This window comes from Aythya marila, assembly GCF_965140915.1.
Source record: "Aythya marila genome assembly, chromosome: 3".
Lineage (NCBI taxonomy): Eukaryota > Metazoa > Chordata > Aves > Anseriformes > Anatidae > Aythya > Aythya marila.
This window is the reverse complement of record NC_139044.1, coordinates 106,518,074-106,531,984: the sequence shown is the minus strand read 5'-3', so window position 1 is coordinate 106,531,984 and position 13,911 is coordinate 106,518,074. Positions and strand designations below refer to the sequence as shown.

At 34.6% G+C, this 13,911-nt stretch overlaps 1 protein-coding gene across 3 annotated transcripts in view; it reads left to right on the top strand.

The window, feature by feature from the left end:
• NBAS (NBAS subunit of NRZ tethering complex) overlaps positions 1–13,911 on the top strand; it is a gene marked incomplete at its 5' end in the record, with an annotated part of 190,930 nt that overhangs the window by 123,537 nt on the left and 53,482 nt on the right. For all 3 annotated transcript variants that reach the window (XM_082757307.1, XM_082757308.1, XM_082757309.1), the window contains 3 exons: positions 2,248–2,466; positions 2,718–2,920; positions 12,089–12,178. In XM_082757307.1, coding sequence (XP_082613433.1) covers positions 2,248–2,466; positions 2,718–2,920; positions 12,089–12,178 — 512 coding nt within the window. The remainder of the gene's footprint in view (positions 1–2,247; positions 2,467–2,717; positions 2,921–12,088; positions 12,179–13,911) is intronic.

The window sequence follows — 13,911 nt, the reverse complement described above, 5'->3', positions numbered from 1 at the left end:
CATAAATAGAAGCGTGGCCAGCAGGTTGAAGGAGGTAATTCTCCTTCTCTGTCCTGATCTCATGAGATCCCACTTCTATGAGCGCATCCAGTTCTGGGGTCCCCAGCACATAAAGACATGGACCTATTGGAAAAGGTCCAGAGAAGGGCCACAAAAACAGTCGGAAGGCTGGAGCACCTCTGCTGTGAAGAATGGCGTTGAGAATTGGAATTGTTCAGCCTGGATGAGAGAAGGTTCCAGTTAAAACTTTTTCCAACTTTTCAATATATAAAGGAGCTTAATTAGAAAGACAGAGAAGGACTTTTTACAAGGATGTGTAGACATAGGACAAGGGGTAATGGCTTTAATCTGAAAGAGGGATGTTTTAGGTAACATCTTCAGAAGAAATTCTTCGTTATGTGGGTGGTGAAACACTGGAACAGGTTGCCACAGAACTTACAGATGCCTCATCATTGCAAATGTTTAATGTCAGGTTTGATGGGGTTTTGAGCAACCTGGTCTAGTAGAAGGTATCCCTGCCCATGGCAGGGGGGTTGAAACTAGATGTTCCTTAAGGTGTCTTCCAACCCAAACCATATGATTTTATGATATCCTTTGTATTTACTCTGTTAATACTGGCAAGATTTCCTTAGTTGTTCCCAAAATGTCCTCCCATTTTGCTTTTAGTACTAAATAGCAGTAGATAATTGCTGTGGTTTACAGCAACAGCACTAAAACATGAGAGCAACCCCTACATTTTTCACCATGTATATTTAGCAAAAAGTAATATGCATGGATATATAAAAGCTGTAAAACATTCCACTCGCTATTCTTTGTGAAGCTTTCTATGGCTTTACAAGCAGATAAGTCTAATTCATGATGTAAATATCAAATCGCCTTCCTTAAAAAGAATGTTTATAGCAGCTTAATTTTCTTCTTTTTATGGTAAATCAGCCTCTTCCTTATTCAATACCATACAAATTCAATCTTTGTTTTCTATTTGTGTAATTTTACTTGAAAATTAAAGTTGTTTGCATGTCTTCGTCCAGTATACCAGTAATTAAAACAGCTGATGTTAAAGTATCTAATGTTGTGGGTATGAGCAGAGGAAAGAACGTATATTGAAAGCATCTTTAAAATGGTACTTGAAATTAAAAATTGGCAAAATATACATGAATTTTAAAAATTATATTTCAGAGTTTGTTTTGGACTTCCAGGTGAGGCTGCTGGGTTAAGAACACAGCAGTCTGCTGCTTGTCTTGTCTATATGAAGAGTAGTTCTATCTGTATCTGTTCTTGAAGTACTCTTGGTTTCTGGAAGCTTAGAAATCTATAATCATTGCCTGGGTTCTGTTCTGAAGTGCTCAGTTCCATTCTGACATGCAGGAATGACTCCTTTGTGCGTAGTGGGAGACTTCATTCAGTGTATGTATTACTCTGTATCCAGAAATTCATCTCTATGGGAAGCTTAATGGAAAAAAGAAAGAAACAAAAAAAAAGACGTTCTTGTTTTGGTTTAAACATGTAGTTGTAAAGGTCTTTCAAAATAGTAACTTGCTGTTCTGTATAACTTGTGCTTTAAATAAGTCGATTTGAAAGGAGTTTGTGTCTCCCTCACATCCAATCTGTTGTGGCCTGCACTTTTTAAAATTTGTGAAACTGTAAGATGATCCTTTTAGAGATTGAAAAAAACTTGATAGCTGCAAAATCTTCATTGCAGTAGTAGTGTGGTGTAGGTTGTATGTACTGGCAGATAGTGTGAAGTATCTGCGGTAAATGTGCAAGCAGATCAAAGTATACATGGCCTAAGTTGGTAGACCTCCAATTGATCTTCACTTATGATCATAGTCTTGGAGATACATTTCAAACCACAAGCTAAACCTAACAAAACTAACCTTAAGTTAATTTTCTGTGTTTGGGTTTTTCTTAATACAAAATTCAAAGAACAAAAACACCACCTACAAAAAAGTGGCAGTCTGCAAAAATCACGGATATTATTTGTTAAGGAAAGTTCGGTATGTTCTATTGTGAGTCAGATTTAATGTCAATAAAAGAAAGGACAACAGAAGAAAGTACATGGAATACTGATCTTTTTTTTTTTTTGAATAAATTACTAATAAGAAATACAGTTGTTTCTCCTAAAATAACTCATTTAGTTTTGTACAATAATGTAGGAAAGTGGAGCTACCTGAACTCTAGGCACTGCTGTAATACAAATAGTAGCATATAGATAATAATAATGATTAAATATTGAGCAATCTTTTTCAGCTGACAGTTGAAACCAGGATAGAAGTGACTAAGAAGGCTATTAAGGCAGTCAAACATCTTTCTGAGAAATCAAGAAAAAAACCTTCTGAGAATGACATGGAAGATGCTGAAAATCCATCTGTTGCTTATGAAAAAACTCTGAATCACTTGCAGCAATCTCTTGCTCATCTGGAAACACTCACTCATAGTTTTATTACTTACTTGAAAAACAGCAAACAGGTAATGGTTACTGATCACATGATTGTTTTGAATGTAGCCATAACTAGCAGTGATGCACATCAAGCTGCTGTCATATTTTGTTAGTGTTTTATAGCTTTGTTTTTGTTGACCCAGTCTTTTGAAATTCTCTTCCATCAGTCTTTTTTGTTTTGTAGTATATGTATTATCTTGGTAGAAATGAAGACCCTGAATGAAATGTACCTGTAAATAAAGAGTACATTGTTTCATGTTCAAAAATTATCTGTTCACAGGATGTACTACAGAAGTATGGCTATTTATATGATTTGTCAAGATCAGAGAGAGAAAAAATCCATGACCAAGCAGTAACTATGTGTATAGATGGTCAGCCCCTGGACATGATACAACAGTTGATACAAGTTGCTGTTGGAGATCTAGGTCTTTCTCCCAAGGACATTGTTCAATGTGCTATTAAAAAAATTATATGCACTCTAAGGTAAGTCTACTATAACCATTGAATTTCTCCTCCTTTTTTTTTTTTTTTTTGAATGTCTGAATTTTACAGAAGATCGGGCAATGAGAAGAACTGAGTTCTTATGCTCTTGCTGACGTATGTTTTTCTATTCAGATAAGACAGCTATATTTCTCTGAGTTTGGGAAGCCTGGGCAATCGGAACAAAACAAGCAACATTGCTCATCCTGTTCAATGAAAAGTGCTTTTAAATTATAAATTGTGTCATTACAATATTGTTCCATTATGTGTGTGTGTGTACATTTTTGATTTTTTGGCAAATACATAATTGGACATAATTTTCATTTTAAGAACAACAGAATTAAAAACATGTTTGTTGGAGATAGTGTGTACATGCTTCTGCAGGTATTTGGGCAGCAGAGGTCTAGCAACAGCTGTTGCCACAACAGTTAATTCTACAGGAAGAAGTACAATTTCCATCTTTTGAATAACTTGCCAGGGTATTTCGGGGAACATTCTAGTTTTTTTTCTTTTTTTTTTTTTTTTTTCTAGTTTTCAAGCTTTTGAGATGTGTGTTTCTTTAAAATCATGAATATATAGGCCATAAATCTTTGTTCTTTGCTCTCTTAAAGAACACTTCTTTACGTTTTTTCTCTTCTTCTTCCACCTCCCTCTGTATCACATCCAACCCCCAAATTAAACAGCAAGTCTAATTGTTCTATGCTTCCTGCAGCATTTAAAAGCAGCAATGATTAAAAAGCAAGCAAAACACACAATTAGCTGACTTCCTGGACAGAAACAGATTTCTAATGTGAGGAAGGACATTCATTTGATCAACTTTTTCAGTGTTGACACTTACTGTTTATTGCTGCTGATAGTGTCATCACAGAGGCGTTCCCTGCCAGAAGTAAGGCTTTATTTCTATCTTTTTCTAGAATTCACAGCTCCAAAACCTCAGCATTTGTGTTTTCCATTGTATTACGTAAACCAAACCAATCTGTTCATACAACTACAGCAAGCTGAGTCATCTTTTATTTTAAAAGTATGGAGAAAATGCAAAATAACTAATTTCCATACAGTTTATAGTTACGAATCCTTGAATAATTGTGTCGAGATGTTGGTGAGACCTGAGTGATACAAAGGAAGATGAAATAAATTGATGGTGGCCATCTTAATCTCATTATCAGAGAGTTCAGAGTTTATATAAACTTCACTACAATGATCTTTTAGTTGCATGATTCTTTGTAGTATGGCTTCTAAATTCTAACACTTGTGATAAAGAATCTATAGAACTACTGTAATCACGGTGTTTCTTCAGTACTTGTCATGTCTTAAGGAAGGAAGATTTCTGTATTGAAGAGCATACTGCCTGTTGGGTTAGCAGCAGCCTCTATTTAATTTATGTAATATCTTCTAGCCCAGAAGGGATGTTGCTTTCATTCACGAGTCTGAGGCTAAAATCATTTTAATTTAACTGGCATTTGGGAGAATGTAATGTCTCTGGGAATATAGAACTGTTAAAAATACATGTGTGTGAGCATAGGGAGAATATGGACACAGGTGAGGGAAAGAAAAGCATGTTTATTGAAAAGCTGTTCAGTTAAATAAGGTGCTTTTTTATTCATTGTGTTTAATACTCAGTCCTAACCGAGCTTGCCATTTTTAATACCTCCTGAGGTTTGGTAAGAGATTTGGCAGTTTTCATAGCCATGGTGACTACAAAATTCTTTCGGCACAAAACGTGAGACATAAGTTAGTATGTCTTTTGAGGTTCAACTTTTTCCCTGCCACAGTGTAAGGCACTATCCAAAGGATAGGTTATTTATTAGGACAGTGAAGTAATAGGGAATGTGGTTTGTGGGCTCAAATGGCAATCTATAAGGTGAGTGTACATTGATAAAGGTTTGTTAGGATTGAATAAGCCTGTGAAGATGCCCTTATTCTTTAACAAGGTTTAGGATATTTGAAAGTCTGTGAATTTTTGTAGCTACTTAGGAACAACCTGTCCTCTTTCCTGTCAAGAAGTTAGCAGAGTTCAGCCCTATGACTTAACATGATTGAATCAGTGTGTCTTTCTGGATGTTTTCTGACACAACTTAACCAAAGAGTATATTCAGTCTCCATTGCTGTTAGACTACATCTGAGATGTGAAATTCTGAAAGAAGCAAACAGAGAATGAAGTTCTAGGGTTTTACATCTATATCATTATTCAGGAAAAAAATAGAGCACAAGTGTTTTTTTTTTTTTTTTGTGTGTGTGTGTGGTGGTAGTTTTTGTTTTTTCATCATAGTTGACAGAATACCAATCAGCTCTTAAAAATCTTTTTGTTGGTTATGTTCTTTTTCCTTCAGAGCAGCACAAAAACACTCACTTTTTTTTTTTTTTTTTGGTTTGTTTTTTTGTTCTTCTGTAGTCCAGTGACAGCAATTCATCAGGGATTTTTATTTGTAGATGTTGTCTTGGATTTGATGTTGCAGAGTGCTACCTCTGCCTGGCTGTGTCTTTGATCTACTGAATATTCCAAGTGAAAGACCATGTGTTGATGACCTATGTGATCAGTAGAAAACTTACTTTATTTTTTTGAGGAAGAGTAGTGGCGGGGGATAGGGGAGAAGGTTATTTTATATCATAACAAATGAACAGATATTTCTCGTTTAACTATTTAGAACTCTCTTCTGAAGTATTTCTATTCCAAAGAGATGTATGCAACACATACTAAAGAGTATTCAATTGTTAAATGGCTGTTAAACTCTATCACTTTTAAAACCAGCTTAGATGGATAAAGCTTTTGCAATTTACTTGATTCTTTTGCATGTGGAAAAATTACACGTGGGTAGGATGATTTGAATATGCATGCCAGAAATACAGAAACAAATATAGCATGGAAAATAATGTATAGCTCTACCTATTTTTTTCCTTAGAATTTGTGTGTATAATCAGATTGGATAGTCACAGATAAAAAGAAGGGAGCCTGTCAAAGCATTTGCAGCCCTCTTTGACAGAAAATGAATGTCTCCTGTCACTCAGTTTGAGTGTTCATAGCATCCCCAGCAATGGCAGAGTTTTCTGCATAGCAACATCAGTAACATTGTCTTTCTTGTATTGACATGTCCATTTTGTGAGGAATAATTTGGCTTTAGATGATCAAGGTCCTGATGTTCCTGGCTGGAATGATACATCTGGTCTGTGTGATGCATCTGGATATAAAGTCTATTTAATTCAACAGTAGTGATTCATATGAATATGCAGACTAGGATGGACGTCCTGAAATTCTTTTACTCTTCTCTATACTAACATATTTGCTTTTTATACGCGTTGCAAAGCTGGAATGTCTGAAAGTTTATTTAATATAGTTTTTGCATATAGACCACAACCAATAACTCTTAATCAGTACTTAAAGAATGGAAAGCCATTAAACCATTAAAGAATGGAAAGTGCATCCATCCCTCCAGTGGAAAAAAAATGGAAAGGCAGAGGAATTACTTGGAGGCTTCAGAAGAACTCAGAAATTCACAACTTTTCATCTGGTTTGTGATGTGCATTCTTTTGACAAGTATTCTTCTTTATAAATACAAACTGATGTTAAAAAAAATAAAAATATTATGAAACAAGATGGCCCAGTTAATTTACTTGTCTCTGTGCAACAGGATGAGATGAAAGTCATGTGGTAGGTAGTAGTCACATAATGAAGTCTGGAAAGTTTGCCTACTACAGTGGTAAAAAGCATAAAGTAAAAGCCAATGTAGAATAAAAAAATATTTGAAATAATATTATCCCTCTTACAAAATTCAGCAAGATGATAATATTATAAGGTAGAGTCTCTTTAAATATAGTGAGCATTTAAAAGAAAGGTTGTGACTTGTCATCTCTTAAGCCTGCTGGCTTTGATGCCATTGCTGTGAATGAAATTGTATGCATCTCTATCCTATGTTCAGATATTAGCTTTCTAGCTAGACCATAACACAAATCAAAACACATTAACCACAGCATTTTTGTGCAACACTTTAACTTCAGGGTTCATGGACAAAAAGATATGTTTAAAGAAAAAGTCTTGCCTGTGAACCTGGAAAGCTGAATTATTCTTCAGTAATTGTAACATTTCAAGGGAAAACTCTTCACATTTTTTTTTTCCTGAGCTTTGATATGTTATACAGTGCAGTTATTTTATGTAGTGGTTTTGCAGAAAAGAAATTCCTTTGACAATTAACATTCAGAGTAGTGCTTGTAGGGTTATAACACTGAACTGGAGTTTGCCTGGATTTTCTGTAGCTATGGTGACAGGGAATGTAATTAAGGTACAGGGACCATAAATGAAGTAGGCCTGTGTAGATGTAAAAAAATGTGGTAGTGCCTGTGATTTACCTGAAACTTAAGCAGAGACACACCACATCTGTGACTGAAAATATGCATCCTTCCTTCCAGTTTCATAACTACAACCCCCCTTCAAACACAGTAAAATATCTTCTGTTATTAAAGTATTGACTGACTACTGTAGAAGATTCTTCAAGAAAATGTTGCCTTTGTGAAAAATTACTTTTTTTTTTTTTTTTTAATTTTATTTTATTTTTGTCTTCCTGCTGGGTTCTGCAGCTGGGATGGACTAATGCCAGACATGGGTACAGACTGGAGATGAGTCAGCTCACCGGAAGGGGATCTGGGGGTACTGGTCAGCAGGAGGCTTAACATGAGCCAGTAACATGCCCTGGGCAGCTAGAAGAAACTGCATTTTGGGGTGTATCAAACACATCATGGCCAGCTGGTCAAAAGAGCTGATTCTCCTCCTGTGTTTAGCGTTGGTGCAGCCTCACCTCATTGCTCTCTGCAGCTTCCTGAGGCAGAGGAGGAGGAAGGTGCTGTTCTCCTCTCCCCGGTAAACAACGACAGGACATGAAGGCATGGCACAAAGCTGTGCCAGTGGAGGTTCAGGCTGGACATCAGAAATTTTTTTTTTTTTTGCCATGAGGGTGGTCAAACACTGGAACAGGCTTTCTGGAGGGGTGGCTGATGTCCCATGCCTCTTGATATTCAAGTGGCATTTGGACAATGCCCTCAATAACACAGTTAAATTTTTGGTAAGCCCCAAAGAGGTCAGGCAGTTGGACTAGATGATCTTTGAAGGTCCCTTTGAAGGTCCCTTTGAAAGTCCAACTGAACTCTTCTCTCTCTTCTCTCTCTTCTCTCTCTTCTCTCTCTTCTCTCTCTTCTCTCTCTTCTCTCTCTTCTCTCTCTTCTCTCTCTTCTCTCTCTTCTCTCTCTTCTCTCTCTTCTCTCTCTTCTCTCTCTTCCCTTCATTTTTTAATAGTGTACAATATTACAGGCTTAACATCTGCCATACATTCTCAGAAACAGTAACTCTTGTTAAATATAACATACATGTAGTTATTTGTCTAAGGGTATAATTTCAGAAGCAGTATTGTCCAGTTCTGTTAACTGCTTTTATCTTCCTTGACTCTGTAATTCTTGTGCACAAAATTTAAAGTAAAAAAAAAAGCTACTAACAACAGAAATTAGTTACTTCTTCAGAAGAAATCATGGGATTCTGAAGGTTTTGGTAATGCTGATAGTCTAATTAGACTTATCTAAGATTCAGTTTATTCCATGACCAAGATCACTCGTGTCATGTATTGGAAACTATCCATGATCCATGATTTAAGGAATGTTCATGGATGACGAAGAGAAGTTTGTATCATGAGTGAGGATCTTCTACTTAGGAGTCTATGTAGTCAGGGAAGGCAGTTTAGCTGTTGAAGACATTATGGCCTCCTTTGTGCTCAGATGGATTTTGTGTTTCGTGAAATTTTGGAAGTATTCACCAGGCAATGAGCAGGACAGGTTTGGTGGGAATTCTGAATTTGTATTTAATAGACTGAGCACCTAACTTAGGAGGAAAGCATATTTTTCACCATCTCATCTCGTTTGAGCAGGGGTTCTTCAGGGAAATCTTGCAACCTGGTATCTTATAATTTGATAATAATTCTTACAGAAATGACTGACATTATGGCTTCTTTTCCCCAGTTTGGAATGATAACACCAACAATGTATTACTTGCTTATTTTCCTGATATTTAAAAGAAACACAAAATAGAGAAAAATAAGGCTGGATAAAGGAAAGAATTATCAAGTATTTATGATGAATAGTATAATTAGGTTAAAAGGCTTAGATGGATTTAATTTATTATCCTTTCAAGCATTCTTTGTACTTTGTTGCATTTGAAGAACTTGATTAAATATGCATCACTTTTTCTGAAACTCAACTGAAATCAAAATAAGCCGTTATCAGTGTAATTACACCAGGCTTATACCTATGAGTTTTGAGGTGAATGCTGAATTGTATGTTGCTTAAAACATGCATCAAGTAGCGTATAATCTGTATAAAAAAATAATCCTTCATTAATTATATTTGATTCTGTTAGTAGCTGTTAATTTTAAATCAGTAAGAACAAAACAAACTTGACACAATATTTGTCTCATGGGCTGTAATCTCTTTTTAGTTTCTGTAACAGTTCTCGGGAAGTTTTTGGGAAGTACCGGCAATATTAAGCTTTTTAAAAGTGCTAGATTTAATTTCTTTTACATATGTTTTTAGTATAGATAGCTCTAATTTATTGCTTGAGATTTGCCTCTTTTTATTTTCTTCTCCTTGCCTCCCTCTCAGTGGAACAGTGCCTGTCTGTGGATGACGAACTCTAAACTTTGAGCAAATGAATGTATCTACCATACCCAAGAACTGGCTTCACAGCTGTGTTGTCTGAAACAGTGATTTGCTGTTTTCAGAAATGTCCATCAGCTTTTGTGTGTATGTTTCTCTTTACCCATGTTTTTTGAAGTGCTTAGAACCTGGTTGCCATAGGAGCTACAGACTCTCATGTCTAATTAGAGATTAAGGGCTTTTGTAAAGCAAGTGCTAGGACTGTTCAGAATCAGTCTGCAAAGAAACCCAGAAGCTAAGGTTTGCTAGTCATTCTCCTTTCATATGTAATTTACATAGGGACATTAAATGTAATTTGGAGTAAGTAGAATTACTAAGATCTCCATGGCCCGTCCCTACTGCAGCCTTATTTCTTTTCCATTTCAGGTAACTATCATTCTCTTCTTAGTATGTAAGTTTTATAAATATTCCCTTAGTTTTCTTTAGATATGCAATATTCATATGCTTTGTTGATGTCCTCTTATTACAAACTTACTAAAACAAACAAACAAACAAAAAAAAAAAACACAAAAAATAATACAGAAAAATGTAAAGTGAGCCTATGGAGAGGACATTAATGAACAGTCTTATTTCTGGTCACTTGGGAAATATATTGTAGATTTTCTTGGCTTTTTTATTTTAAAACAAATTTGAAACCACCTTTTAATGCTACTTTCAATGAATGGTTACTTTAATACTGCTGTTCTTTCTATGATTTGCACATTTGTGTAGTGCTGGTGTAATCTAAATGTAGAGGATTTTGTTTGTTTCATTTTACAGAGCATTCTGATCTTGTGTGTCTCCTCTGTGGAAAAATAGACTTTTCTGAGAACAAAGTATTTGACTGGACAGGCATTTTCCCCCTTTGGGAATCTGGAACCCTGGATATTTCTTTACCATAAACTATAACTTGATTATTTCCAAATATTCTCAAGATGTTTTAAATATATGAATTTAAACTTAACACTTCTAAAATTTTCTCAACTACCATATGACAGTATTGGTATTAACAATAGCACTTCTGTGATGATCCCATCAAAGTAACAGTATTTTTTGAGGAAAAGACTGGTGTTATGATCTTTTCAGTCTTACTTCATACTTGTGAGTGTGGTATAATAACACAAAAGGAATGGTAAGGTAAAACAATGTTTAGATTTCATTGTACAACAAATTATCTTGTATCTGTTCTGAATGAAGTCACATGTTTTTTAATCTATTGCTGTTCACTGAAGTGCTAGTCATGTTAAGTTTTTAAAAAAATATATTGAATACAGGAAGACACTAAAGATTTTAAGAATTCAGGTTTGTATGCCATACAGTATAATCATTTTTAGGCAAAATATTTACCTTTCTGAAATAATACATGACAAAATTATAAAAATTCATAACTCTTGACACAAAATCTGTGAAATAGTGCAGTAAACTGTAATTTTTTTTGCAAATTAGAGTCAGCTACAGAGTATATTTTTGCTTCAAACAACAGTCAGCAGACTCTAGACTTTTTTTTTTTTTTTAAGAGATATAGTAAGAGGCTGACATTTTTAGTAACAGAATAGCTTTGATATGCTGATGAACGGTAGAGAAAATACACCTTATCTCTGGGTTTTTGAGTCATCCTAAGTAAACTGACTTTGGAACTATTTGCTTTTGCCTTCCTTTGCTTCAATGCAACATTGACAAACTCTTAAAATAGGCAAAACTGTTGTTTTTCTAGTTCAGTACAGTCATCATTGCTACTGAATTGAAGCATGAAGAGACACTGTAATTTATTGGCATGCCAGTGTGAAATCTCTTCCTCTCTCAGCACTGAGTTGCATCTCAAATTTGTTTCCCTGAAAATGTTAGCAGAAAAAAATCACTTCCACTGCATTAGTAGTGAAGTTTTTTCTCCTATCAGGATGACTTTTCCAATATTTATTTTCACCATGGAAGAACATTATGGTTTAACTGGAACATCTGATGGGCAGCGTGATTCACACTCTTCCTACCTATGCGCAATAAGCCGGCAGTGGAACAACACCCTATCTTCCCCTTTCCCACACACTGTTCTTGAACAACCTTTTTTCTCTTTTTTCCTTTTGTTGCTTCTGGTAAGCATGAATCGGCAGAAAGGATTCTTTTGACATCAGGTTACAGTCAAGTTGGTTTAAACCAATATGATACAGTATGAGGATATTTGGAAAGAAAAGATGGTGATGCTTATGTGTATTTGTTTACTTATTGCTGATGAGATGTTTAAGGCAATAAATGTGTGTTTTGCTATGCTACTCTGTGTTATAAATGTTAAATTTTATCTCTATTTTCTTTCCAATTTCACTGATGTCTTTTAGTATTTATCTTTCCAACTTTTTTCTTGTTACTCCCTGTATTGCTTTGACACAAAATTAAGCAAGGAAAGTAGAAAACTTCCATAAATGCTGAACAATTCATATGTATCCTGCAGTTGTACAGATTTAGATACAGTGTTAGGGACTTTTCATGGTGAATTTTGTCTTACTTTAACAGAGCAAATGACAGTTCTTCTACATCAGTGAAAGATCCACTTGGAATCCTAGAAGGCATCATTTCTGCAGTGCATGCAAGTGTTGAAAAAGGGTAAGAACTTACTATATGGATTCCCTGGTTAGGCTTTGAAAGATACTTCTCATGAAAGCCTTGAAGCTACAATACTGAATATGGATCTTTTTTTTTTTTCATGGGTGTATATAATGTGTTTACACTTTATTTCTTAGGATTTTATTTGGAACAGGCTATCACTTACAAGGTTCAAAGCCTGACAGAAGCTTTTACTTGATCATTTGGAAGAAAGCAACTCTCTGAACATAAAAATTATGTAACTATGTATTATGATAATTTGAGGAAATGATATTTCTGCTCTGACTCTACTAGAAGTAGAGTACTTAGGGTTTTTTTTGTTTCAGTTTATTATGTAGCTTGCAAATAATATTGACTCACTTTAAACATCTGAATTTAGATGCCAAACTTACCAATATTTGTGGCGTATAGTGCAGAAATAATTTCATAAATGCTCATCTCTATTTTTAAATTCTCTTTTATGGATGCCCTTATTTCAGTTCATACAAAGGTCTGTCTTACTGATGTACTTCCCATTGCCTTTCTGTAAAAGGCAAGGAAGACAAAAAAAAAAAAATCAACTTTCTTTCCAGCTGTACAAATTAAAAACTTGTATTTAATAATAATAATTAATAAATAAATAAATCTTCATGCTCTCTAGTAGCCAACAAAAACAATTAAATTATTAGTACAGAGGCTCTTCTACTGGTATTATGTAAGCATTGGGTACTGAAGTAGACTGACGTCAAAATCTACAATAAATCTCATTAACAGCATTATAAGGTAGCATGGGAGAGTCGGTAATATTTTATTCCAAGAGGTACTTTCTGGAGTCCTTAGGTGTATACTTCAACATGTAACTGTTAAAACAATAACCTGGAGTGAAAATCGATGTGATTACAAGAAGCTATTTACGTTCTTTTTTAAGTTAATCTTACTTATCTTAAACTTAAGCTATTCAACTTAGAAAATATAAATCTTCTCCTAAGGAAAGCATGTATAAGTATCAGGTGTGAGGTCTGCAAAACTGTAGAAATATTCAAACAGTTCCTCTTAATTCCCAAACTTTTAATTTACAGTTTGAATGCCACCTGTTTAGCTGAGGCATGTCTAATTTAGCTAAAGTTCTGCACTGAACAACATAATTCAGACAATGTAAAAACTAAATAAAATTGAAATCCTTGCAATCTGAAAATCTAAGCTGTCAATGTTTATTATTTCAGAGCTGCAAGACAGGTTAAATTGGTATTTTCTGTCTGATATTACTTTCCCATCTGTCTTGTTAAGACAAATAAGAGAACATTAGTTATAAATCACACTCCACCTGGAACCACTTTCTTGATTTTAAATAAATAAATAAATAAGCTTTACTTTGAAATACTACTAAAAAAATATCAGAATAGCATTTACTGATGTTACATGGTAGTTTAGAGCCAGTAAAGTACCCAACACGTTATTCTGTCTGCAAATAGCTGGTTGGTTGAGTTCATGGTAATCTGTATGCTTTAAATGCTCTCACGTGGTTAGGATGTGTTCAGCATAATACACTTTTTAAAATTAAAAATTTTATTAATAGCTTTTTTATTTCTCTAAGTCAAGAAATAACAAAAATATTATTTTTTCTTTTAACATTTTTTCTTACCTTCTAGGAGTTACAGGCATTTTGTAATCATTATCATGTTAGGACATAAAGTAATCCACTTTGCTAAAGATGATGATGTAGGAAAATAAACAAATAGCTAAAGCCACAGGAG